A 27408-nucleotide genomic window follows, 5' to 3' on the forward strand; every position below is an offset into this window, starting at 1 on the left:
GTGTGCCATCCAACCTTTAGAGTTCCTTTAAGTGTTAGTAACTATGTGCTGTTTTGCCTACCTGTAATGCTCAACGGGTCGTCAGTGAAATCAATTTAAATAATCTGTGTCTCATGCACTATATCACTTTATTCTATCCATTTTATATCAGTATTCATACAGTTCTGGTTACTTATTCCTTATGTTTCTTATCCATCATTGCACTACGGTCACTTTATTTATCTGATTTTTACCTTTACAGTTATATTGTTTATATTAGTTCTGTTGTTCCATTATTCAACATGCACCTTATAACTTATCATTTAGTATTTAGTATTTTGCCTACTTGCACATAGCTCTGTATATATATATATATATATATATATGTATTTCTTGTTTACTGCACATAGTTCTGTTTACATCTGGTCACTTCTGCACATAGTTCTGGTTACATCTGTTTACATCTGTTAGTCCGATCACTGTCCACTTATATCTATTCCTTTATATGTTGTATTTTTAAGTTAAGTCTAAGCTTTAAGTTGTATTTAAATTGACACTTTATATTTAGGTTAAAATGTTTCGTACTTGCACTGTTGTTAATTTACTGCTCTGTGTGCCTTTGAATTGCCCCACGGGGACAAATAAAGTTTTTTGAATTGAATTGAATTGAATTTAAATTAGGAGAAAGAAAGTTTTGATAGCATTTTAAAAAAGTATCCTAATTGTACTTTTATTGACGACATTAAGAACTGACGGATGGACGTTGAAGAAATTGTAATCGGGGGGAAAACTACAACTCCCACTATGTCGCCCGATCGGTTGCCTTGGTAACGTTTGACGTCAGCGCCTCCTGCTCTGGAACTGCCTTGGACTCCTGTGATTGGAGGGAAACCCCGTGGACGGGCATTCAGACAGAGGGGCTGAGAGAATCAGCTGTAGCTTGGTACTTCATCACTGCTATCTGCCAGTACTCAGGTATGAAATCGCTTACACCTTTTAAAACTGCACTTGTACGTTCGCGCAATTTATCGCTAAGTCTTCCGCGTTATCGTACGCGACGGTTTTGATGGAAGTGCATTTGTCCACAGTTGTCTGCGAGGCTGTAAATTGCGGCGACAGTCATCGTATCGAAGAACAATGGTTAGCTTAGCTGCAGTTTGGGATGTGTCTAATGGCTGGGCTCAAAATGGAACATCACACGGGGAAGGCGTGTCAGGAGAGCTGCTTATCATTTGGCTCCAAATCTTTGAACGTGTTGACATTAAAATGCAATTGTTAGGATTTATTCACGACGTCGAGATGGCGTGTTGTGCATTAACCTTAACCTTTAAACAACGAGGCTAGTGAAAGGTGTGATTCTTTATAATATCTGCAACCAGATGTAGCCTCCTGCTCCGTGTAAGGCTTATCTAACCAGCAAAGCTTTTAATGTTTCCACTTAAACACAGAAGATTGAAAGATTATGTTATATGTGCAAATTGTAGTAAAAAAAAAAAAAAACAGGTTATTTATAACGCCTATTATCCAAGTTTTTAAAAAGCTGTCCGGCTTGAAATGCTTCTTCAGGAAGTACTCGGCGCCACACTGGAAACTGGTCATGAGGCCTGTAGTGTAGCGGTCTCTTTTATCTCCTCCAAAAGGTGTTTCTCATTATAATTAAGCACCTGAATTAAATTGAAGCGACTTTGCACCCATTAGGGAAAATATACAGGCAATAATCAAATCAAAGTGCTTGAATTTCTACTTTAATTTCGTCTTTTTTTGGGGTGAGCCACAGGTACAGGAATGGGTGTGGTGTTTAGTGTGTGTGTGTGTGTGTGGTTGTGTGTTTGAATGGGTGTGTATTTATGGTGTTCATGCGCCTTTTATGCACGTCCACAAGAGAGGCAATATCAGCATTTGCACTGGAATTAAAAAAAAAAAAATCTTTATTTTTAACTCTAACTAAACGTGGCCAGTAGGCCTACATGCCGTATTTGAGCGGACAGTCTTTCCCATTAACCCTTGGCTCTAGTTAACACTGAATCTACTGTTTTGTGTCGTAATTATTTATTGAATCACATGTGCACACACCCAGTTTATGTTGCATCATATCTATTGGTTACTCACCTTTTCTCTCTTTGCTGAACTGGGGGGAAAAAAATCCTTCAATTTTGCTTTTCATTTCAGAATTTGGACATTTTTTTAACATTGAGTGTGGTGGTGTGAGTTCTTCAAGCCATGCAAAAAAAAAATAAACTAAATTCTTCAACACTTCTGTGTCTTTTCAACAGAAAGTGATTCATGCCTTGGTGTACATGCAACAAAACTTATTTTAACAAACTTGCTTGTATCTTTAAATAGTAAAACAAAATTATGTAAGGTAGTTTGGTGAAGAAGAGGGTTTCATTTCCTTATTTTTTTTAGATACAATGAACTGTTTAATGCAATATAAGAGTGCTAACTGCATTAGAAATTGGTGTAGTTTTGTATCTTTGGACACATTGAAACACAGCACATTACATGCACTCTGTAACGGAAAAAAAGTTATTGATTTTTTTGAAAGCCTGCTGGCTATTTGGACTGGGTCACTCGGATGCAGGTAATTGATCTAGTGTAAAGAATTTGTGTTTATTGGTGTATTTGTGTCAAGTCAACACAAACTGCCTTTACAGTTGTCTGCTGGCATCTTACCTTAGTAACAGTAGCATACAACACTGCTTAGTAACTTGGTAGTATTTCTATAGCCGGTCAGACTAAATTGTTCATTAGCCGGGCCGGTTGTTTTTATGTGACTTGTAATAATAAATTAGGACACGTTCTTATTTATAAACAAAGCTCAATTTCAAAGTTTGAGTATATAAAATTACCTTATGAATCTTTAAAAACATTGCTGTATATAGTTGATGGTCTGTCCGTTTACCTGTTTTCACTCCCATAGTCTTGAACTGCTATGTTGTACATCCGTGTTTGCTTGTACAAATACTTCCTAAAGATTCTATCAAGCGTCCAGAGCAGCCGTTGCATCATAAACCACAGCTTTCGTTTAACCTGTTTAGCTAGTAGTGTGGTAGCTACTTGGGAGTGTCTACAGAAGTCTTGGAAGAATTCATTCAAGAGCAAATACAGATTTGAATGTTATTGCCTAATTCTTCACAGACACTAATTTGTGTTCTTATTGCTCTTGGAATTATATGTTTTGCATTCTTTTGTCCCACTTGTTTGTGATAGGTAGTTGTTATAAATAGACTGTTTCTAATAACAAATATATCCTTCTGTGACTTTCATTTTTACTGACCTTAAGATGTCCTCTTGTCCCCTGTGCTTTCCTTTACCCAGTGAGCAGCCATGAGCGAGGCACCCCAGAAGGAACTTGTGCAAAGGGCCAAACTGGCCGAGCAGGCTGAACGCTATGATGACATGGCTGCCGCGATGAAAAAAGTAACAGAAGAGAGCGAACAGCTGTCAAATGAGGAGCGTAACCTGCTGTCAGTGGCGTATAAGAATGTGGTGGGTGCCCGTCGCTCCTCATGGCGCGTGGTGTCCAGCATTGAGCAAAAGGCGGATGGCAGTGAGAGGAAGCAGGCCATGGCCAAAGAGTACCGGGAAAAGATCGAGAAGGAGCTGAGAGACATCTGTGGGGATGTGCTGGTGAGAATGATATATTGTGATAAAATCAGAATTGTCTCATTATTTACCTGTTTAAGTAATACATTGATCTCATTAGACAAAGGTATCCATCGGTAAGGTTCACTGCAACCTTGTAAAGACCTGAAAGGACTGTTATGGAAAGAATAAAACGAATATCGAGGTTGAGAAGTTTTCTGTTTAGTGCTCCTGAAACAGTGAAGAAAAGTATACATTAGGTCTTCATCAGTGTGTGTGTTGAAATGAAACATCACTCACTGTGTACACTGGCATCTCGACTCTGGAGAAATGATCAACTCGATTAAATTCTTTCAATTACTCTTTGAATGTATGTGAAAGTTGGATTTTTAGCTCATCCACTTCATAGCTATGATTTAGATTTTTCTAGTTTCTAAGCGAATCATTTGTGGACATTTTGGCTCATTAATGTTTGGATTCTCTTTATTTTGTTCCAATCATTTTAATGAACAAAAATGCAGCTCATTCTTCCGCAGCTCATTCAGTTTACATTTTGAAGGTAAATTTGATCATTTATCATTCCATCTGAATTTAAATGATTTATTTATTTAGTAGGTAAAATGAATACTGTAGTGTCAGAAACAGAATCATTGAGGCTTGGCTTTTTAAAACATAAGAAACTTCTTTTCAAATGGAAAAAAAAACAAAACATTGACAACTTAAATTGAAGGCGCCGGTGTTCATTATGCACTGATAAGTAAAGACTAGACAGAACATTTGTCTCTTTAGAACAGACGTCTACTATTTTCTCCTCACTCAGCCTGTGCCTTATCTGCCCGGTGACTCACCAGGCCCTAATCCTATAATGACAGGAGCTGAGCCACCAGTGATCTGGCTTGCTGACCTTCACTTCAGCTGTATGGAGACCAAAATAGAGAGGGATGACACTAAAGAGGGCAGAGGAGGAGGTTGTACAACAGGGATATGTATAATATACATACAACTAAGTAGTTCGTAAGAGGTGTCCACCGTGTCCAAAATGTGTTTATTCCTGTTCTCGATGGCCTTACTTAATGATGTGAAGGGAAGTCGGCTTTCCCTGAGAGGGGCATGCATGGATCTAAATGGGATTACAGAGCATATCCTTTGACAGTTCTTCCTCTATGGTATTCATTTTATTGCACATAATAGTGGGAGATGGTGCAAGAACATAAGTAGACTAATAAACATGTACCAAAAACAGTTGCAGCAGTTTGTAGAGGTATGGAGGTCAGTTCAGTTAACTATTGCTTAGATAGTCCAACATCCACACACCTGCATAAATGGTAATATGGCAATGTAATGGTAATAAAAAACAAGGTAAAAAATGCTGAAAATTGTATATATATATATATATATATATAGAAATAGGCTGGTTCTTCATTTAACTTTCATTTAGTATGTTGTCTTAAGTGAAGTTCAGGATAGAGGGGAGAGGCTCAAAGTGAAGAGCACACTGCATCACCCAGTCAGCATTAATGCAGTGAAAGGAACAGTTATGTGTTTTTTTATTTATAAGAGCTGTAAAGCAGTAGTCAGCTCATATGCCCTGTTTACATTGATTTTTAGCCTCTATTTTCTATCTAAGAAAACATAGGCTCTCCATCACATATTGGTGATGTTCGTGTGACTAGTTTCAAACTACCTTACCTTCTGATATGCATGATATTCTTTTGGGCTGGGTATTCTCAAGAACCTCACAATTCAATTGGCTCTTTGTTCTTGATCGATCTGATGTAGATTGGATTCTACTTTGATTCAATAATACACAAAGATGACTGAAATACTTGGATAATTCATTACAGTTACCTTTCGATATTAGTTACATTTTAATCTCAACATTGTTTGTAAGTTTAGAACAGACCGACTCCAAAATGTGTTTTTCCGTTGCCTTGACCGTTAAAGTACAGTGCTGATCTCTGTGCCTGAGCTGAGTTTACAGCACAGGCGTAAAAAAAAAAATAACTGTGCTGTACAATAATGACATGGGGGGGAGTAAAGTGCATGTACACTGACTTTTTTTTTAAATAGTGCGACTATTATTAGGCTTAGAACATGCCTTAGTTTTTGACAATACAATTGATTTTCTGAATCAATTTTGAATTGGGTAAAAATATATTGCAATGCTTTGATGAATCAATATTTTATAGTGGAATTACACTTTCAGCTAGTTGTGCTTGCTTATGTCGTATAGGGCTTGGCTGGGCTGTGTGAGTGACCTACTTACTTAGCAAGAGCTCATCAGGAGTTCAGCAGCATGGTTCTCTCTTCTCTTCTCCACCCCCCACCATCTTTCATCGGTACTACCATCCTCTCTCTCCCTTCTGTCTGTCCTCCTCTACCATTTACCAATCTCACTTCTCCTGTCCAGCCAGTCCCTTACTCCTCCCCCAAGCTGTTAGTTGTTATACACCATCCAAACAGATCCACCCCCGTTCAGTGGTCTCTGAAGCATCTGTGATATAGCTCCTTGAAAACTCCCAGGCTGAAGCCTTGTGGCTATTTGAGGTAGCCAGCTTGTCTCTACCCTCATTTAGGTCGGTTAAAAAAAAATGTTGCTTTCAAATGATGGCTAAGCAGTATATTTAAATGTGTTGAAAAAACAAGCACTCCTCTTGTGAGGTCAGCAAATTAGTGAAGGCTACACATTATTTCCTCTGACAGAGAGGAGGTTATAATTTTGAGAGAAAGCTCAACCTAAGGAAACGATTTGTCTGAATATGGTGCCCAAACCAGGCACAGCCTTTACCCTATAAAATACATTTTACAAAGATATTTTGAACAGGTTTTCTGTTTTTGGCACCTTGTAGATATTTGGATTGTATTATAAGTTGTGATTGCTGTACATATGGAATACCGGTAGTTGTTTAGCAGTAGGAAAGGGGTAGTAAAATACAGGTTGATACGTCATGTTACAATTCCTTTCATAAACATTTAAATTTGATAAACAGTTTGTGTTTTGACACCAGAGACAGCAAAGTTTTGCTTCAGAAAAAAGGCAAAATAAATTCTGCTTAAAATGATGCAATCAATTCGAAACAGCCTGAGCCACTTGCCCAAACGTTGTGGCGGTAATGCATATGTGGAAAGTAGGTGGTTGGATTGCAGTCTGAGCCGAAGCGCAGCAGGTGTACTTATTAAGCTTGGTTACAGTGCGCAGGGTCAGCAAGTGTAGGGCAGCCTTGTATGTTGTGAAAACGTGTATACTCAAGCCTTCTAATATCAATAATCACTTTTTGTCAGTAAATCAGTCTAACACTGTTTTATTCAGATCCCATTTGTCTTTTTTTGTTTAATTATTGACTTTTCGAATGCAGATGGATGTCATTTCTTTTACTGCATCAGTTTGTGGAAATATAAATACTAATAAAATACTCATACACTGAATAAGCAATAAATACAGACACACTCCTTTTTGAACAGGTACTGACTAGTTTGTGTTGCCTTGGAGAATTTCACATTGAGATCTGAGTGAAGTCTTTTTTTAATATAGTTGTTGTTGTACTTTTTTAGTTTTCTATTGTACTCTACTTTATGTACTGGTTCAAAATAAGTGTATAAATGAGTTGGTCAATTTCAAAGTCATCTGGATCCAGTTGGAGAACAAGAAGTTGCATACATTGTACAGGATGTGTTGTACTGAATATCTTTTAAATCTGTTCTAATATTCTGCTTTGTCTATTGTTTGTTTTCTGTCACAGAACCTCTTGGACACCTTTCTCATTCCTAAAGCCACTGCTCCTGAAAGTAAAGTCTTTTATTTGAAAATGAAAGGAGATTATTTCCGCTATTTGGCTGAGGTGGCTTCAGGAGATGACAAGAAAGGTAAGCTACATGAAACGTCCTTTTTCTGTTTGTGATACAGGTTTGTTGAATTTTCATTATTTAAGTGTGTGTGTTCTGCATCTTGAAAACTGGCATGTAGGATGAACATCTACAACTCCTAGCCTGACCAAATAAGATTAAGAAAGATCCTATTAAATGAACACTTAAGTACGGCAAATGCTTTCTGGCAGTGCCTCCTCAGTGCTGATTACATCAGCCTAATATGCCCTATTGAGACTGCCATTTCAAGCTGCGGTATTTACTACCCTGTGACGTTTTGTCTTCAATCTGAATGTCGCAGAGGCGTAACGGGGGGGGGGGACAAAGTGAAGTTATCCCCCTTCTTTACTGTCTTTGGAGCTAGTAACAGAGACGTTATAGAGACAAGATGGTATCAGCAGACTACAGGGAAGCACAGCACTGTGTGTACAGTATGTAGAGCGCCTGCTGTGTCGTGCTGCCGTAGCGCCCAAATGCAACGTGAATCACAGACTCGCACACCAATTTTTTTTTAGCCTTTGCGGAATCAATATGAATGTGCAGAGACGTGATGACTGCTACTCTTAGTAAGGGCACTTTTGAGAAAAAGGGCTAAGGAGGGCTCCTGCACAAAATAAAACACCTGGTGTGACTGTCAACAGTTTTCTGCAGCAAGTTAAAGATAACTTAAGGACACAGAATTTTACATTTTCCCAAAACTAAATCCAGTTAGCAAAGTGCAATTAATGCAGATCTACGCTAGACATATCTGGACGCCTGTGGGTGGGGAACAGCATCCTCGCTTGCACGTTCTCCCCTCCCAAACAAAGAAGTGTTGAATTTCACACACAATTGTCTCACTTAGCTCCCCCTAGTCATGCTGGTGCTGATGATGAAAAGCACTTGACATGTATTTTAGAAGTGCTGCAGAAGTGAATCTTTTAAAAACAAATCACACATATGTATAGAAGATTAGATTTGACCCCGTATCTAATAATTGAGTAATAACGAGAAACAGATCACATACCGGTAATTAAAATATATTTTCTCTGAACAACAAGATGAGGGAGCTATTTGGGGTCATGTAGCTTTGTCCTTTTTAAGATAAGCATGCTCATGTCTTTTTACATACAAAGCACCTATCTGGATCAGAATCTTTCCCTTTTTATTGTCAATTTCATTCTTGGTCTCTTTACCGATTAACCCCCTAGTGGCAGCTCAGACACAAGGTTGTATCTCTAGATCATATCTTCTATGTCATGATTTACTGTTCATCTGGTAGGCATAATCAAGTGGACACATCCTTGTTCAGTGGTTCACTTCGCAAGGACCAAAAGTTCAAAACCACTGTGTGGAACAGATTGTAATGCAATGATTTTCTTAACTGGCATGTCTTCCCCATTTATCTCTTTCTACATCCATTCCAAAAGTGAAGGTCACAGGATGTTTGAAACTAAATGGAGGCTTGTGTGTTGAATTTGGGGTAGCATTTACATCATCTATTCACTCAGCAATACAGGGGAGTGTACTATTACAGTGAACAACTTAAGACCCTTGCAATATTCTGGTCAGGAAATGGTCTTGCCAATACTTTCCATAAAAATGTAGTTAGATTTATTTAATTCAACAGATTGATCTTGTTCTTTTCCTAAAATATAATATAATAATAATAATAATAATAATAATATAAAAGTATTTCAGTTTACCTGACCTGAGTTTTTAAGTGGCCTTTATGGAAACTACTGTAAAACAAATTGTTCAACTTTGACGGATGTTTTTCTACGCTGAATAAACAAATAAAAAATGCAATGAGAAAATGTTCCCTGTATGCTATAATGTTAAAATTCCACAATTCTCATGCTCCTTTCCTTCTTTCAGACACCATCAAAGACTCAAAGGATGCCTACCAAAAGGCCTTCGACATCAGCAAACAGGATATGCAGTCCACGCACCCAATCCGTCTTGGTCTCGCCCTGAATTATTCCGTTTTCTACTACGAGATCCTCAACTCTCCTGAAGAGGCCTGCCAGCTCGCAAAAAGTGTAAGCTCATTAACACCCTGTTGCACTACTCGTCATACTTATAAAGAAATGTAACTTCTTACTTTAATAAAAAAAAATGCATACAATCACACTAAGTAGATGTTAAAAAAAAACCTTTGCACACCAACTTTCTCATACATGTTCTAAGTTCATGTGTCCGCTTTAGTGAGTGCACAATCATGTTCCAGCTGCTAACACTTTGTTTGGAATCCTACAGGCTTTCGATGATGCCATTGCAGAACTTGACACACTGAGTGAAGATTCGTACAAAGACAGTACTCTAATCATGCAGCTGCTGAGAGACAACTTGACAGTAAGTTTGTTTGATTTTTAAACATTTACCAACTCAAATGACCATATATATATATATATGTGTGTGTGTGTGTGTTTATTTTTTTAGATGATGTGGTTGTTAAATTTTTGCAATGAAACTTTTGGTAATTGACTAATAATTAAATCTAACCTTCATTGCAGCGTAGTAGACAATTGCAGCTGTTCTTTGAAAGTTTACACCTGACATCATGTTCTTGAAGCACCAGTACTCTGAACACAAAAAGATGGTGGTAGGGTTAAAAACAGTTTCAAAGACTGCTTTCAGTTTGTAATTGCAGGGCCAGATTTTCATAACCCTTACTTTGGCCAGGTTTATCTTTTTTTATTATTCTTTGCTTTAATGTCTAAACCTTGTGTTCAATTAGAGAACTACAAATTCAGTCATACTCCTTATGCTATAAATATACAGCATTTGGTCAGTAGGGGGGACTAATGTGTCGTTCAGGGTTCATAAATCATATTAAAACATGTATAAATCTTATCCAGAAACAAGATACTAACATAACAAACCTTTACAGGGATGGGCTATACATTTGTTTTTTAAGATATATTAATACAATTTCAAAAGAGATATAGGGTAAGAATGTTTATGTAAACATAGTTGATGTTGTGTTTGAATAACTTGATAATCTTCTACTGTACAGCCCCCAGTTTTCCTATTTATCCTCTGTCTGTCCCTCTTCTAACAAAACATACATCTGAGTGTCTTTTTATTTTTGAATGAGTATTTTTGTGTCTTTTCATGTATTTTCATTGTGCAGCAGGCTGCTTATAAAAGAGCCTATTTGACATTTGTCCATTGTGGATTTGACTTAGAACAATTATTGAGATATATACATTGTGTGTCATCATTCGGCTAAAGATATGATTAATTGCCCGGCCCTAAATCCTCATAATGTTTACAGTAAAAGGGCCACTGTTTTTACTATCAAAACTAAATTCTGTTCACATTCTTTAAAAAAGATCAGTAGAAAAAAATCACAGGCAAGTAATAAATGTGTTCTGATAAATGTCACACGATGTTTAATGGAATCATCACATGAAGATTACAACACAATAGTTAATCTGCTTAAATTGTGCTAGTTTGTAAGATTTTTGTAGAACCAGGCCCTTAAATATAGTCGCTAACAAGTAACACCTTTGCCACCACTCCCCAAATGTATTACTCTGATATGTGTATGGTCAGCTTAAACAGAAACGTACAACAGACCCCATGTCATTATGCATATAATGCATAGCAGTTATTAAGTATTCCATATTTGTTAATGAAGAAGAGGTGTTATGTTTCTGGTCACTGTGGAGTGTGCACAATACTTAACTTTCCATTCAAATGAAAATGTGAAAAGCTTCAGGATTGGGTGTTGCTCAGCTCAGTTTGACAGTCTTGTTCTTCTCCCGCTTGCTGCTTCTCTTGATGCTGATAAATCCTCCTTTCTTTCCGTAGCTGTGGACCTCTGACAACCAGGTTGATGCAGATGATGCAGAGGAGCCCAGAGATTGAGCCAGTCCCCATAGTCATCCCCGTCTACCTGCCATCAATCCAGCTCAACTCTTATCATGATCATCAACATGAGACCACCTCATTAATCATCTTTGTCGTCCAACTCTCTCCATCTATTTTCTGTTTAGTTCTTTTAACACTCACCTCACTCCTATATCGTTTTACTATTCCATCTTTTATAGTAACAGTCGGGAAAGGGGATGGGGAATGTGGTGGGGGTGGGGGGTGGGGCTAGCTCCTCCGCAGTATGAGACAGTAGCTGTTTTGGTTTGTTCTTTGCAAGAGGAAAGACACTGAAGGTAAAGACGAGAAGTGTAATGGGGACTGCTGGAGACGAAAAGGCAAGGTTTTGTTGGTACACAAAGGTTACATTCCATTTACTGTCATTTTCTCAGCTTTTTACTCTTATTTGTTTTCCTTTTGGGTGACTTGCTTTTGTATTTCTATGTATGATTTACGAGGTATAGATAACTTTGAAGAACAAAAGAGCACACGAGCTTGGTATTGTTGATGTTTTAATGAGCACAGCAGTAAAAAGAACATGTGCTTATCTAGTTACTGCTTTTTCGAATTAAGATTTTTATTGGTTTTGTCTTTTATTCTAATGTTTCTTTCAATACTTGCCTAAACTGCATGTTGGTAAGAAGTAGTCTGTATTGATGTAAGGAAGGTTGTTGTCAGCTGGCTAGCCTTGTTAATGGGTTTTTTTTCTTTCTTTTTTGAATTTTCATACACCCAAACATAACTGCTATTTGGGGGAATACATGTAATTTGACGCAAGAGAAATAAAAGATAATTTAAAAGTTTCCACTTGTCCTTTTTAAATGAATACACTGATGCAACAGCCTTGAAGCTTTTTGGGTTGTAAATACTGTCCATGGTAATCAGTATTTCACAAATAAGATGCGTCCTAAACCAGTTTGTTTTGATGAAAATAGGATGGTGAAATCCAGCAACCATTATAATTAAGCCAATCTGTTCTATGAATCACTAAAATAAATGTAAAGGCTCTAAATTGGAGGCCAGAAGCAGAGAAACCCACAGAAGTCCTATCTATTGTCAGTCCAGTTTCATTCAGAAAAAAAATGTTTAAGGTCCTTTCATGTAAGGCAGACCTGGATCATGCCACGTCAAATATTATTTTCAAAGATCAAACAATTCAACCGTAAGGAAACCCTTCAACCGCAGTGGCGAGTAAAATGTTGCCTCTTGAAGAGAGAAACTTCAGAAAGTGGAGCCAGATTCTTCAGGTCGTTACCATCTGCCTTGCCTGGTGAAGAAGGGGGGATAAAATGTAGAAGCACGATGACAGCTCAACACAGACACAGGAGTGGAGAATATGGTGACGTTTCCTTAGAAAAAATAAGGATCATACTACATGACTTTATTATGTAGACATTTTCCAGGCCTGACTAAAATCTGCAAGACTTCCAAAGCAGAACAATGGGGTCGAGAATTTAGGAACAGGCATTTGATTGGACAGCATTACCCTTTTCTCTCTACTATTACTAATGAAGACCTTATTACTGTTGGATGAATCAATGTTAGATGAAAGCGATTTACCCTAATTATTAGAAATGACTCAGCAGCTGCAAAGGTCCCAGCTGCATCCACCTTCATTTAATCCAAGGTGGGTGTCAGGATAATTGAATGTACTGAAACATTTGTTACCCTGTCAAAGATTTTGATTCATAAATATCTTCAGATGATTCTAAATTAAGAATATTGAACAGTCAAAGACATGGTTATAGGCCTGTGTGAGCCTATACCATAGACCAGGGATGGGCAACTTTGGTCACAGCCAGGGCCACGTTCATTCAATTCTCACTGCCAGAGGACCAAATTGTAGGATACAAAAATGATTATGTCTCAAATTTAACTCAACATATACCAGTGATCAAATATTATTATGGACATATTTCTGGTTTTCATGATTTCATGGCAGATTTTGTCATGTTTTCTTCATGTTTCCAATTAATTGATATGTAAAAATTGACCTGAGGGCCACGTTGAGGGTTGATGGGGGACGCCAGTTGCCCACCCCTGCCATAGACTGTAAATATCATATACGCATACTAATCAAACTAATAAAATCCTAATAATAAATAAATAAAATAAACTAATTAAATCCTGGTTGTATATATTCCCATTCTTAGTTTTGCTTTGTATTTAATATTATATTGTGTTATTTGCTCATATTGTGTGTTTGGACAACCTATTTGGGATCAATAAAGTAATTATATTCTATTCTATTAATCGATAATAATGATTTTTTTTCTTCTATTTAATGGATTATTACAACTACGTTTATTTATCTTAAATTAAAATTATAATCAGTCCAAATGGCAGTGGTAAATGTTTAAATACCTGCTTATAATCCAAAAAATAGTTCAGGAATTTTTTTGAGATCACGAACAGAAAAAAAAAATCATCATAATTAATTCAGATATAAAATATCGCGAGAAGTGTGACGTCAACCTTTGGTAAGTCAGCGCACCGTGGTTTCGACAGGAATCGGGTAACAACCTCCACCGACCTTCCTTTCATTCCGGTAATCCGTCTGCGTAGGGTGTGCTCCGGAGCTAGTCTCGGCACACATTTTATTATTATGAAACAAACTAAAAGCTAGAGAGCACACGCAGACATATTTTTATAAGAAAAGAAAAAAAAAATCGGTGAAGCAGGATTCTATTTGCCAACCCAAAAGCAAACGCGAAGAAGAAATCGAACGAAAAGACGGAACGAAGAAGAAGACGACCGTTAGCACGCCGAGGAGAACGCGTGGTTGATAAACGTTGGGCAGTTATTCTTGATTAATAACAATTTCTCACTTTTTAGGGCTTCGTTATTCGACTGGTAACTGAACGCCTGAACAGTAAGCTCGTATATTTGGTGAAATTTAGCTTACTGGCCGACTGTGAAGGCTGTAAATCGTGGAGTCTGCGAGCCATATCGGGTAGGCCACGCTCCGACATTTTTGCTAATCTAGCTAGCCTGCCCACGTTGCTAACAGCTAAGCTAAGCATCGCTTTACCTGAAGCTTTAGGAAAGGGAACCAACTAACTTAACTCGAGTTTGTGAAGCTTTTTATAACCTTTAACATTACACACATTCTGAGTCCACGCGTCGGCAGACATGAATCCCAGTGCTCCCAGTTACCCGATGGCGTCCCTGTATGTGGGAGACCTGCACCCTGACGTTACCGAGGCCATGCTGTACGAGAAATTCAGCCCGGCTGGGCCCATCCTGTCCATCAGGGTGTGCAGAGACATGATCACACGTCGGTCCCTCGGCTATGCCTATGTCAACTTCCAGCAGCCTGCAGATGGTATGTATAGAGACTCCAACAAGATCTAACAAGACTAAAGCAGCACCTCCATTTTAACCATGTATCACACACACCTTGTTCCAGTATGTACCTACTGCCTGATTGGAGATATTAAGCTGAAAATACAACATTTATATGGCATGAAGTGGGTCAAACAGTCAGTCACTAAATCTGTGATTCAAATCAAATTGGTGTTAAGTCTTCACATTCTTTTCCCTCCAGCTGAGCGAGCTCTGGACACCATGAACTTCGATGTGATCAAAGGCCGACCCCTCCGCATCATGTGGTCTCAACGTGACCCCTCCTTGAGGAAGAGTGGAGTCGGCAACATCTTCATCAAGAACCTGGACAAGTCCATCGATAACAAGGCCCTGTACGATACCTTCTCCGCCTTTGGAAACATCCTGTCCTGCAAGGTGAGACGAGCGGGATTCATTTGGTAGACCTCCTGGAGTTTACAAACTTACTACTACTTTGCATCACAACAGGTTGCTGTAGGTCAGGGGTGGGGCAACTGGCGGGCCCCCCCCATCAACCCTCAATGTGGCCACTCAGGTCAATTTTTACATGTCAATTAATTGGAAACATGAAGAAAACATGACAAAATCTGCCATGAAATCATGAAAACCAGAAACATGTCCATAATAATATTTGATCACTGGTACATGTTGAGTTTAATTTGAGACATAATCATTTTTGTATACTACAATTTGGTCCTCTGGCAGTGAGAATTTAATGAACGTGGCCCTTGCTGTGACCACAGTTGCCCGTCCCTGACCTACGTTGAACTAACTGTGTGTTTGTGAAGTGAAGTTTTTTTTAAAATGCATGGAGTTTGTTTTTTTGACATGCTGAAATTTCCCCTTTCTAAGGTGGTTTGTGATGAAAATGGCTCAAAGGGTTACGGCTTTGTGCACTTTGAGACCCACGAGGCTGCCGAGCGGGCCATTGAGAAAATGAATGGCATGTTGCTCAATGACAGAAAAGTGTAAGTCCAACTGTAATTGCACTTCTAAGCATAACTGTCTCAGGTACAAAGTATTACATGTAAGGTCATTAACTTCATCATATTAAATGTTTTGTAATGCGTAAGTGAAAATGAGAAAAATCCCAGGGAAGTGGGGAAAGGTTTTAAACATCACACAACAGGCACGTAGGGAACATGCCAATCATAATGAGTTTGTGTGTGTGCTTTTCTTATACAAATAACATAATTTAGGCACTAAAAACAACTGAGGCACTCCTTGATGCATGGTTTGAAGCAGATCCATTTGTGGTTGCAAATTAGTGCCATGGTAAAAATGTCTGAACTTACAGCAATAATAACATCTGAATAGGTCCCATCTTTGCCTGCAGATGGACCTTGAGCCAATGAAAAAACGGCGGAAATGCCCTTTGAATGAGCTCTAATCAGTAGTGGATTAAAAGGCAACATGTTTTGTCATCTAAATGATTTAAGGAGGGAAATTTGAATTATTTAAATAAATACATTTGAGGCAACACATTAAAGCTATGTGTAAACAGAACAGTTAAAATGACAAATTTGGTCATTTTGGAGTGTAGGTATATAAGACTGAATGTTTTTTTCCCCCCCCCAACAGATTTGTTGGGCGCTTCAAGTCACGTAAAGAGAGGGAGGCTGAGCTTGGGGCACGAGCAAGAGAATTTACCAATGTTTATATCAAGAACTTTGGGGAGGACATGGATGATGAGAAACTGCGGGAGATGTTCAACAAATACGGTAAGACTGAAGCCATTTCAGAGTTCTGAAAGTCATTTATTAAAATGACCTGGCAGGTTAAATGATGAACTGATTTTTTTTTTTTAGGGCCAGCCCTCAGTATCAGAGTCATGACTGATGACGGTGGCAAATCTAAAGGATTTGGCTTCGTCAGCTTTGAGAGACATGAAGATGCACAGAAGGTCAGTATTCTGTCTTTGATTCATTTTCTCCAATCTAAATGCTTGATTGGAAAATGAACCTTCCTCATATTATCAATGTACCTCTGATGGTAAAAAAGATATTGACCTCTGTATACCTGGTGGTCTGTATTTCTTATTGCAGGCTGTGGACGATATGAATGGTAAAGAACTGAATGGCAGGCAAGTGTATGTGGGCCGGGCACAGAAGAAGGGAGAGCGTCAGAATGAGCTCAAGCGCAAATTTGAGCAGATGAAACAGGATCGCATGACCAGATACCAGGTTTGTTGGCCATCCACTCATTTGACTATTTTGTCAGCAACAACTTCCTTCTTTTGTTCTGAGTTTCATTTTCTGTTATCACCAAAACTCTTTCAAGTGTTACGTGAATGACTGGTTCAACAGGACTAACCTCTGGGCCAATTCATAGTAAAATCTGTCAATGACTTTTTCTGTACTGATTGTGGTTAAGATTACCTTGATGTTGAATTTTAACAGATTCATTCTTATTCATCCTGAAGGCCTGCCCAGTTAACATGCATCATCTTGAGTATTTAGAATCAGTCTAATAATCAGTACTTCTTGAGGGGGGGTGACAAAAGTCTGAGTGAATGGCTTCAAGGACATGGTGCTGCTGACTCTTAACAAGCTGTGTTGAGCATTCTGAACTTTATAAACTAGATATCCACTGGGCACATATTTTCAATCTGATCAATGATGATTGCATCTTCATTTTGGTATCTTTTTTTTTTTGGTAACCCTTATTAGGCCTCATGCTCCGTTTTTGTTTTCCCCCCACTGCAAAGCATCAATACTGTAAGCTGTTGCACCAAGTCAGTCTCAGTTCAGTTTAAACCCAATGAGGTTGTATGTTTCCCCCTCTGGCTCACTGGATAAGCAAAAAAATATCCTGATTCATATAATGCACCTTTTCTTAAAAGTTTTAAATTGTTTTGCTGTTTGTGTTACAACAAAGCCCACAAAGTTTCTCCTTGTGTGCAAAACACATAATAATATAAATACTCTTAAACCTGCCTACTGTTGCCCTGAGGTATTCTTATGTCATTTATAAAGCATTTAAGTTCCATGTCCTTTTCTGTACATCAGGGTGTTAACTTGTATGTGAAAAACCTGGACGATGGCCTTGATGATGAACGTCTGCGCAAAGAATTCTCGCCATTTGGAACCATTACAAGTGCAAAGGTAAAGCCATTTTGATTCATAAACGTATGGCTTGATTCCAAATTTAGATTGTCTTCATCAAATTTTATGGTTGTGATGTTGTATTATTTATATATATATATATATATATATTTCAACTTGTCTCTTCTTCCGTAGGTGATGATGGAAGGTGGCCGCAGCAAAGGCTTTGGCTTTGTGTGCTTCTCTTCCCCAGAGGAGGCCACTAAAGCTGTAACAGAGATGAACGGGAGAATTGTTGCTACAAAGCCTCTGTACGTGGCCCTGGCCCAGCGCAAGGAGGAACGCCAGGCCCATCTCACCAACCAGTACATGCAGAGGATGGCCACTGTCCGTGCAGTGCCCAACCCTGTGCTCAACCCTTACCAGCCTGCCCCACCTTCAGGCTATTTCATGGCTGCTATACCTCAGGTATTAACATATAAATGTGTAGCCAAGACTTCACGTGAAAGCATGCTGCCTAATAGTATTTAGAGGTACTGCTGTCATGTCTTTTAAATTAGTCACTAGTGTGAGCCACTTCATTTGGTTTTAGGAAAATAAATTATTTCAAAATGTTAAAGTACTTTTTTTTTTTTAAGGATAGCTGTTAATTTTAAATCTTTGTGGTTGTACTTTTCAGGCCCAAAACAGAGCTGCATACTACTCCGCCAACCAACTGGCCCAGCTCCGCCCAAGCCCCCGTTGGGCCACTCAAGGAGTGCGTCCTCAGCGTAAGCTAAAACATTTTACTTCATGTGGATATAACATTTTGTGATGTTAAAATTAAAGAACTATATTCGAACCTTTTCACAATGGAATTGTAATGTAAAGTTGTTGTCGCTCTTCTCAGACTTCCAAAACATGCCCAATGCCATGCGCCCATCAGCTCCAAGGCCCCAGGCCTTCAACACCATCCGTCCCACTGCAACCGCCAACACCCAGGTCCCACGCATGATGGCTTCCCAGCGTATGCGTAAGTATTTCCTGTAAAAAATTCAGAATGTGCTGTTGATAAATCAAATATCACTGCCTGGTTAATGCTAGATGCAGTCTGTATGAAGTGCCATGTTCATCTTTCTTACTGCAGCGACCCAGGCACTCAGCCAGCGCCCCACTGGTGCTTCAGCCAATGCTGCCCCAGTTCGTGCCATGCCCCAGTACAAGTATGCTGCTGGTGTGCGCAACCCTCAGCAGCACATGGCCTCCCAGCCACAGGTCACCATGCAGCAGGTAAATTTCTCCTTACTTACATCATCTCTGTATCAGGCGCCATTCATTAACAGTTTTGCCAGAATTTCAAACGTGAGGATCTTAACTTGTTGACTAAAGTAGTTGATGCCCTGTACCCCCACAGAAAGGTGTTGGTGATTAGACCTTAATGTCAATAAGCATGATTTGAGAATCAATCATTTCTATCTTAGTATCCCAGACTGCTCATTCGTACATTGTATAACTATAGATTGTGACAGCTAGTTGTTGTTTTTTTGCTGTAGATACTTTTTAAAGTTATTTAAAATGTTTCCTCTCTGGTTTCTAATCTTAATTATTGATTTTCTTTTTTCCTTTCCTCAGCCTGCTGTCCATGTCCAAGGACAGGAGCCCCTGACTGCCTCCATGCTGGCTGCTGCTCCTCCTCAAGAACAAAAGCAGATGCTGGGTTAGTACATCCTCTGCTCTGATTTAAAAGGAACAAATTAAACAAAAATGTTATGGCTAACCAGTGTAATTGAAATGACATATTTTACACCTAATGTTTGTTGTAGAACATTTCAAATAGTTAATCCCTGTTCTTTCTTATCAGGTGAGCGTCTGTTCCCACTGATCCAGAACATGCACCCAAGCCTTGCAGGCAAGATCACAGGTATGCTGCTGGAGATTGACAACTCAGAGCTTCTCCATATGTTGGAGTCCCCTGAGTCCCTGCGCTCAAAGGTCAGTTTTTGTTCATTTTATTTGCCATGTTTAAAAGTGTGCTGTTGGCAATATGATTCTAGAAGCAATCTGGGTCAGCAGTGGTTTTTTGTTTCTTAAATTCCTTTTGGTTTTTTCTAGGTGGATGAGGCTGTTGCTGTGCTTCAGGCCCACCAGGCCAAGGAGGCTGCTCAGAAGTCCACAACCCCCGCTGGTGTTCCCAGTGTCTAAGGTGTGTATTAGTGGAGGGATTGTAGTTGTAAAGCACAACATGTTACGGAAGTGACAGTCAACATATGTTAATGAACTACATTGTAAGCATAAATTGTTTTGTCTTTTCTTACAGTTTGAGCGTTTGAAACCTGCTTCACCGATGGAAAAAAGAAAAAAAATTAAACATTGAAAAACCTAAAACTCTGAAAACATCGCAAAATGATAAATCATTTCTTAAAAAAAGAAGAAAACAATTGACTCTGCCGGGTCTAGGGATGGTTTGACTGGACCTTGTTCATAAATAAAAAAATTTGTTGAAAAAAAAAAAAGCAAAATAGAAAAAAATCGACATTATAAATTTGAATGCATTCCTGTTTTATGTCATTTTACTGTGTCAGTGCTCAGATTACCAGACAATGTTCAGGAAGGTGATCACTGAGCATTTTGAAAGGTGATTTGTATTGTAAACTGCTGGCTGTAATAAATTGTCATTCAAAATGTCTGCATCAGTTTTATTTTTATTTTCCTGTCCTTATGGCTCTACATTCCTGTTAAGGACTATTGTTGTTTAAGTAGTGCATGTGTGATTGATCAGTCTCTGTTAAATGAGTGTCACTGACCTGCAGTGACTGGACACAAGCTTATCAGAGGTTATGTTTCCGGTCTCCTGTTGGTATTTATTTCATGTGCTTAAACGTACTGATGCTTTTTTTACTTTGATCGATTAGCGAATTTCAACCTCCCGGCAACGTGTTGACAAAGATTCTGTGAAAATTATCTTTAAAAAAGCTTGAAAGGAGTCTTAGCAGCTATTAAGGAACATTAGAGCAACTCTGAGCGTAGAAGGGACAGAAACTTTTTAATGAGGTGTGGTCGGTCCTCTTGCCAGGGCCAAAAGCTGTGACTGGTTGATCCAATAAAGAAAGTTCTCTTTGGTGATAATTAGCATAGAAGGACAATGAAATGTCTTGTCAGACATTGTGCCAATCACAACTCACATGACATGAATGTCACTGAATTAATTGAAAGCTGAATGTATGTAGCCTACAAAATGTGAGGAATTGTTTTTCTGATATGGTGTTTGCGAGACAGACTTAAATTATATTCAAAACAAGACGACAAAGTATTCCCAAAGTTGGAAAAAAACATTTAGAATATAATAAAATAACCATTGTATTTTACAAAAAGGTAATCTAGTTTTCTAATTGTATGTATATTATGGTTTGAGAGCATTACATTGATCCTGTTGTAAGACATAACACTACATCCTAATCTGACTATTCTCTGCCCTCTGAAGTTGATCCAATCAATTCTATAATTCACTTAGCAGACAAGTCAACAATCAAGTGACCTTCCTTTTGGATACAGATGGTCTGTGGTGCTTTTCACTGAAATGTTGAAGTGACCAGTGCTGCTCCTGTCGTCATATTCAGTTGATAGACATCCCTGGTAAAAGGAATTTGTGAACCCTCATTGGTGGCAAGGAATAGACAACTATTGAATGCAAACAATTATTAAAATAGGTAATTACTAAAACCGAATGTATATTATTTATTGGTTAAGTTACAGGAACTCGCAACCGAACAGAATAATGTAAACTGTAAGATTGGATGCATTTTCCCTCAGAAGAGCAGATCCTAAATGATTTTTGGCACCAGCTGGGTGAGCAATGACCTTCATAGAGCAGGGTGACTATTTCTCAGTAATATATTTTTACCAGAGAAAGAGATCTTAGCAAGGAATAGTTCATCATGGCGGAGTTTGTTATACAAAGCTGAACTTTTCGTTGTATGATTTACTTAGGGTGTATTTCTTTAGATCATTTTATCATTCATTTCAGTTCACCAAATCCTACCTGAAATTGCTTCTAGTTGACGGTCCTGGGTTAAACAAATTAGAGAATACTAAAATAAATGATTTATCCATTTTATTTTTCCTTTCATGTGTTAAGGGTCGCCTTCTATTTTTTTTTTTTTTATACAGGTAAAAACAGGAAGTTGATAATGGACACAGGACAGAAAGCTATAGTTGAAATCAATCTCAAATATAAACTTTTGATCATAAATTATTTTTCTGTGCGCTTTTATTTTCTCTACATTTGAACTCTACTCATGACTCATTTTTTTATTCAGCCCAAGCTAATGATATTACAATGTCCAACTTTATTGTGCAGCAGGTTCTTCCAATATCTCCTTTGTAAACTTGGTTGTATCGTCATCATAAAAACATTCAGGGGTGAGATTGATCTGATTTATGTCATCTTCAAAAACAACATTCCCGTGGTATTTTATAGGATTATCAAACTTTGAATCTTATGTTGTGTTATGTTGTGTTTTTATACTTGTGTAATGTTCACATGGGAAGTGTTTTGAGTAATTTATCTCCACATCTTGATATGTTTTTGTGCTCATGAAGCGTTTGTTTTAAGGTCTTTTGCACATACACCGTATTTAACCCTCAGGTTATCTAACAGATTCTCAAGGTCTGGTTAAGACTGTTACTTGTTTACTTAGCTCTTCTACCTAAGTGTTTGCTCTGATGATATTGCAGAATTTAAAACGTTTTATTTGTCTGTAAATGAGGAGTGACAGATCGAAGTAGCCGAATTACAGTGCAGACAGAACATGACTTAGCTGGGAGCTCTCTCTCCATCCATCTCATCACGCCAAAGACCCACATGAAATAAAGCTTTTACCATTTCACGGTACTTCAATGGGCATCCTGTTTCATGAAAATGAAAAGAGACTCAAAAGCATATCCCAGAGACCATATATAATATGTGCTTGCCTCTCATTAGGGCTGGGCCCTTACAATATGGTGCAGAATAGATAGATAGATTGATAGATAGGAACTTTATTAATCCCTTGGGAAGGTTCCCTCAGGAAATTCAGATTCCAGCAGCAGGTAACACCAAAGGATAGAACAGCACACAGATACAAAAAAATAAAATAAAAACATAAGTTATATACAAATAATATATTGTACACAGTAGCAGCAATAGACATGTCTAAATAAAATATACCGGTACAGATTTATAATAAGAAAAAGGTAGCAGCAGTTATGTTGTTTTGTATTTGTCCTTTGTGTTTATAAATAGATAATTAATAATAAATAATGAATAATGCAAGCTGTTAGGATTGTGTTGTGGTCAGAATGGACAGTTTTAAACTAGGAAAACGTCCTGGTCGGTTTTGGGCAACAACTCGACATCTATCGCTTTTCATTATAACCTCTAGGCCTTGTCCATTCAGCATCACAAAGGTTTGAATGTCACCAAATTTACAGACAACAGTGGGACCTGTAGTCCCAAAGAGTTGGGACCCGAGGGGCTCCGTAGCCTACAATAGGCCAGAAGAAATAACTTCGTCAAAAGCTTAAATACTGAGGTCTTTTGTAGGGGTCAAACTAGAGGTTGCAGGGCGTTGGCTCGTCTGTTTACAAAACAAAAACAATCATTGACAAAGCCTAAGTAGATTTGTATCGATATCTTGCAACCTTCTCCAAGCTTCAGTCAATCTATCGATCAATCAAGCAATGGGACTTTGAGTGGCACCTTTCATCAGGGTAAGGGCTGCTCAAAGATAGATTATGGGATAGTTGAAAGCGTTTTGTCACACTGCCGACAAGAGATATGACTGTCTAGTCCAGGGATTGGCCACATGCGGCCCCCATCAACCCTCAACGTGGCCCTCAGGACAATTTTAACATATCAATTAATTGGAAACATGAAGAAAACATGACAAAATCTGCCATGAAATCATGAAAACCAGAAATATGTCCATAATAATATTTGATCACTGGTATATGTTGAGTTAAATTTGAGACATAATTGACTGTAATTGTTTTTGTATACTACAATTTGGCCCTCTGGCAGTGAGAATTAAATAAATGTGGCCCTTGCTGTGACCAAAGTTGCCCATCCGTCTAGCCATACCTCTCTTACTTATTTTAACCTACAAGCTTTTCCTTATTTGTTTGAAATTCAGAAGGACTTACAAATGACTTGAATGTCATGTGACAAGACAAGAGTAGACAACATTATTATGATAGGCCTAATGATATTGTGTTGAACATTATGGACAATAACATGCATCCCTTACACAATCTGGTGTGTGAACAAAAGAGTGTTTTTAGTGGGAGGTTACGGCAGTTAGGCTGCAAAAAGGACAGATTTAAAAATATTTTTTTACCTACTGCAATTGCACTTCATAACGACTCCCCTTTAAGTAAGGACAGAAGACATTTAAACTTTTAAACTTTAGCCTGAGTTGCATATATCATATATCAAACTGTATTGTGGGCTCATGTTTTTTGTATGGGTGGGATATGTATGTATATATGTGTTGTGTTGTGTGTTTGTATGTATGCTGGCTGCTGGAACACCTAAATTTCCCTGCTGGGATGAATAAAGTATATCTTATCTTATTTTATCTTATCTTATCTTATAATTGGGCCAACAATAAAATATAAACATTGAATAACACGTTTAAAATTAGTGTTGTGCATTAGTGTCAGGGAGGGTGAATTTATAAAAAGACACACAGGACGGTGCTGTGTCTGTTTACAGTCGCCTGCCCTTGGCTCTTTTCGTAAAGCTTTACTTTAGCCTTTGAAACTTTACTCGAAATCTCGCGATATGATTTGAATAGAACGAGAACAGCGAACAACAGAGCGAGCACTATGCAGGCTGTTGTCGTTCGAAACGGAGCGGATAGGTGGGACCGAATACGGAGGAAAAGAAGTGCAAGCAGCGGCACCGGGGCCACTCGTTAATTAACTTGAAATCATCTCGGGGAGTCAGGACCATTCTTTTCGTCTTTTTTTAACTGTCTGTAGCAGTAACTGTCACCAGCAACAGACGGTATGTATGTCATCGTTACGAGCTAACCTTTGCTAGCCAGCTGCTAACAGCTCGCTGTGTTTGGCTGTAAGCTAGCGACCGTCAAGTGAGGCAAGATGAGACCAAATGAAACAGTTGTAGAGGCTCCCAGATTCATGTTTCCACATCGTTATGGCTCTTATTTTCTTGCTCAGTTATAGAGGTGACGGTCAGGATCTGTAATGAGACAGAAACGGATATTTAACGTCATATAACTGTGCAGCTGATCTAACGATGTTTAGAAGTCGAAGTCGTATCGTCAACCTACTTTGTTATTTGTTTCTGGAATATCATGCATTAACTTCTGATGTGATTACTAAAGGATAGGCCTTACTTTATAGCTTATATATATACTGGGTTGTCTTTTACCATCGTACAGAACTGCACCAGTTTGTTCAACTTGGGCTGCAGGAGGGATCAGATAAGATAAAGATAAAGATATACTTTATTCATCCCAGCAGGGACATTTAGGTGTTCCAGCATACAAACACAACACATATATACATACATATCCCACCCATACAAAAAAACATGAGCCCACAACACAGTCTGATATATGATATATGCAGCTCAGGCTAAAGTTTAAAAGTTTAAACGATAATGAGGAGCAAGAGGAAAAGTTGTATTCCCTCAGACTGTCTTCATTACAATCTTTGATGCTGCTTTTATATGTCATTTCAAGATAAAAAAAAAATAATCCCACCACTCAGTTACAATAATAAATACACATAGTGTAGATTTTAATAACGACTAGACTTTTTTTTTTTTACCTAGAAACTGGTAATATTACATTTAGATCCTCTGTGGTCTTTTGTATCGTGTCAACCTGAATATATAATTATTATTTAAACAGTATTCAAACTCTTTCCAAACATTCACCTAGGGCTGGACGATATGGACCAAAACTTATATCTCCATATTGTTTAGCTGAATGGCGATACTCGATATACCGTATTGGTCCGAATATAAGACGACCCTGATTATAAGACGACCCCCGTTTTTCAACACTCACATTTAGAAAAAAAGAATTGTCAGACCAGATCTTGTTTTTATAAAGAACTTCATTTTATTTGAAAATAACAATATTAAAAACACATTGAATTAAACACCTGTTGTATTAATAATTATAATAATAATTAACATACCGTATTTTCAAAATTAAAATCAAGCAATATTATCAACATTTTTAAATAACAGAGAAAATACAGGCCACAGCGCCCCGCTGTGTTCGCTCTCACTGTCATCGCTCCCCTGCTCCTCCCAGAGCGCGTCATGTGTATTGACATTTAAAGGGACAAGCGAACAATTAGAGCTGCGCTCCGAATACTAGACCCCGAATATAAGACGACCCGACTTTTTCGGACCTATTTCGATGGGGAAAAAGGCTGTCTTATATTCGGAACAATACGTTATATCGATATGTATTTTCTTAACAGTGAAAACACATGGAAAAATAAACTACCTGTTTGTGAATTTAAAAAGTAATGTTATAAAATAAAAATGTTCCTTAAATACAATAAAAGAGAGGAGAGAGAGAGGAGGAGCAGGGTTAAGAGAGACAGACAGTCAGTCATCATCAGTGAGATGAGAAAAAGGTGACCTGGCATCTCTATAACGTTATTTTAATGTAACATAAACTATATCGATATTAACGATATTGTCTTACCCTATATCTTGTTTGAAAATATATCGATATATCTTAAAAACTCGATATATTTCCCAGCCCTACATTCACCTACAAATAATAATTACCAATTATTGCCGATAACTGTCCTTAGTCTAAATCTGCAAAAAAAGTTGCACTGCATCTTATTGGTGTGCAGGTTATATGGCATAGTATTGAATACATTTACACTTTGCAGCAGAGAAATGTTGTCTTTCTTCATAATATGACACTACGGTTGTTGCTTAGCTGAAGTAAACTGGTCATCATTTCAACTATTATGGCACATCATTGTCATTTTGTGGCAAAGTAGTACAGAAAAGTATGCAGCAATAAGTTATCATCCTTTGTGCCCTGGTTTGTGGAAATCTTAGCTCAGTCCAGGCACTTCATGGTTATGTTACTAAATGAGGCTAGATATCATCAAAGTATGAAAAATTGCATTGCTCTCCTAGAAAGTCAAGAATTTTAATTTTTCTCAATTTATTTGGTTGTGAGGTCATTGAACACATTTGTCTACAGATTTATGACTGCCATTTTTGTCATAGCAGTAGGCCTGCACAATTAATTTAATTTTAATTGTGATCATGATTTTGGCCTTCCCTCTGTCTAAGTAACATGATTGACAGTTATAATTAACGTTTAAAATAAAGATAAACTTTATTGATCCCCCATTGGGGGAAATTTCTTTGTTACAACAGCTGAAAAACAGTAGTATAATAAGTAAAATTAGCAAAAAGTTAAACAAAAAAACAACATGGGTGGAAAACCCTACGTATAAACTCTAAATACATGACCCTTCTTAAATTATGTTTGATTAAATGTCATGTATTGTCTTACTTATAGGAATATTTGTTTACATACAGACTTCATGCTTCCCTTCATTTATTTTCTCCACATGCTGCAGCATCTTCTCCTGCCCATCTCTCTTTTCCTCTTTAGCTGTACACTGCTCTGTTGGCAGCATTCATCAACAGTATTTGTAGTACTTTGTATTTGTAGTTAGTTAATGTCATAACTTTCGATCA

General features: G+C 38.0%; 2 protein-coding genes across 2 annotated transcripts; both read left to right on the plus strand.

The window, feature by feature from the left end:
- Window positions 1–803: 803 nt before the first annotated feature.
- LOC132983424 (14-3-3 protein beta/alpha-1-like) lies at window positions 804–12089 on the plus strand. Its single transcript, XM_061049716.1, has 6 exons — window positions 804–954; window positions 3298–3609; window positions 7305–7428; window positions 9286–9449; window positions 9667–9762; window positions 11227–12089. Exons 2-6 carry the CDS (start codon window positions 3307–3309, stop codon window positions 11281–11283), a joined length of 744 nt encoding a protein of 247 aa, XP_060905699.1. The 5' UTR covers window positions 804–954; window positions 3298–3306; the 3' UTR covers window positions 11284–12089.
- A 1716-nt stretch (window positions 12090–13805) lies between these two features.
- LOC132983425 (polyadenylate-binding protein 1A) lies at window positions 13806–20336 on the plus strand. Its single transcript, XM_061049717.1, has 15 exons — window positions 13806–14611; window positions 14834–15027; window positions 15484–15599; window positions 16213–16352; window positions 16440–16534; window positions 16677–16814; window positions 17640–17735; window positions 17871–18143; window positions 18355–18445; window positions 18565–18687; window positions 18802–18944; window positions 19287–19371; window positions 19516–19646; window positions 19767–19859; window positions 19972–20336. The coding sequence occupies exons 1-14, from the start codon at window positions 14419–14421 to the stop codon at window positions 19854–19856; spliced, it is 1908 nt and encodes a 635-aa protein (XP_060905700.1). The 5' UTR covers window positions 13806–14418; the 3' UTR covers window positions 19857–19859; window positions 19972–20336.
- The last annotated feature ends 7072 nt before the right edge of the window (window positions 20337–27408 follow it).

The sequence above is a fragment of the Labrus mixtus genome, chromosome 11 (assembly GCF_963584025.1).
Source record: "Labrus mixtus chromosome 11, fLabMix1.1, whole genome shotgun sequence".
In the NCBI taxonomy this organism is placed as follows: Eukaryota; Metazoa; Chordata; class Actinopteri; order Labriformes; family Labridae; genus Labrus; species Labrus mixtus.

Excerpts from the sequence above, each read along its gene's own strand:
- LOC132983424 (XM_061049716.1), top strand. The coding sequence starts at position 3,307 with ATGAGCGAGGCACCCCAGAAGGAACTTGTGCAAAGGGCCAAACTGGCC. Across the intron at positions 7,429-9,285 it reads TTCAGGAGATGACAAGAAAG|ACACCATCAAAGACTCAAAG; the intron begins GTAAGCTACATG and ends TCCTTCTTTCAG. Across the intron at positions 9,763-11,226 it reads TGCTGAGAGACAACTTGACA|CTGTGGACCTCTGACAACCA; the intron begins GTAAGTTTGTTT and ends TTCTTTCCGTAG.
- LOC132983425 (XM_061049717.1), top strand. The coding sequence starts at position 14,419 with ATGAATCCCAGTGCTCCCAGTTACCCGATGGCGTCCCTGTATGTGGGA. Across the intron at positions 15,028-15,483 it reads GAAACATCCTGTCCTGCAAG|GTGGTTTGTGATGAAAATGG; the intron begins GTGAGACGAGCG and ends CCCCTTTCTAAG. Across the intron at positions 18,144-18,354 it reads TCATGGCTGCTATACCTCAG|GCCCAAAACAGAGCTGCATA; the intron begins GTATTAACATAT and ends TGTACTTTTCAG.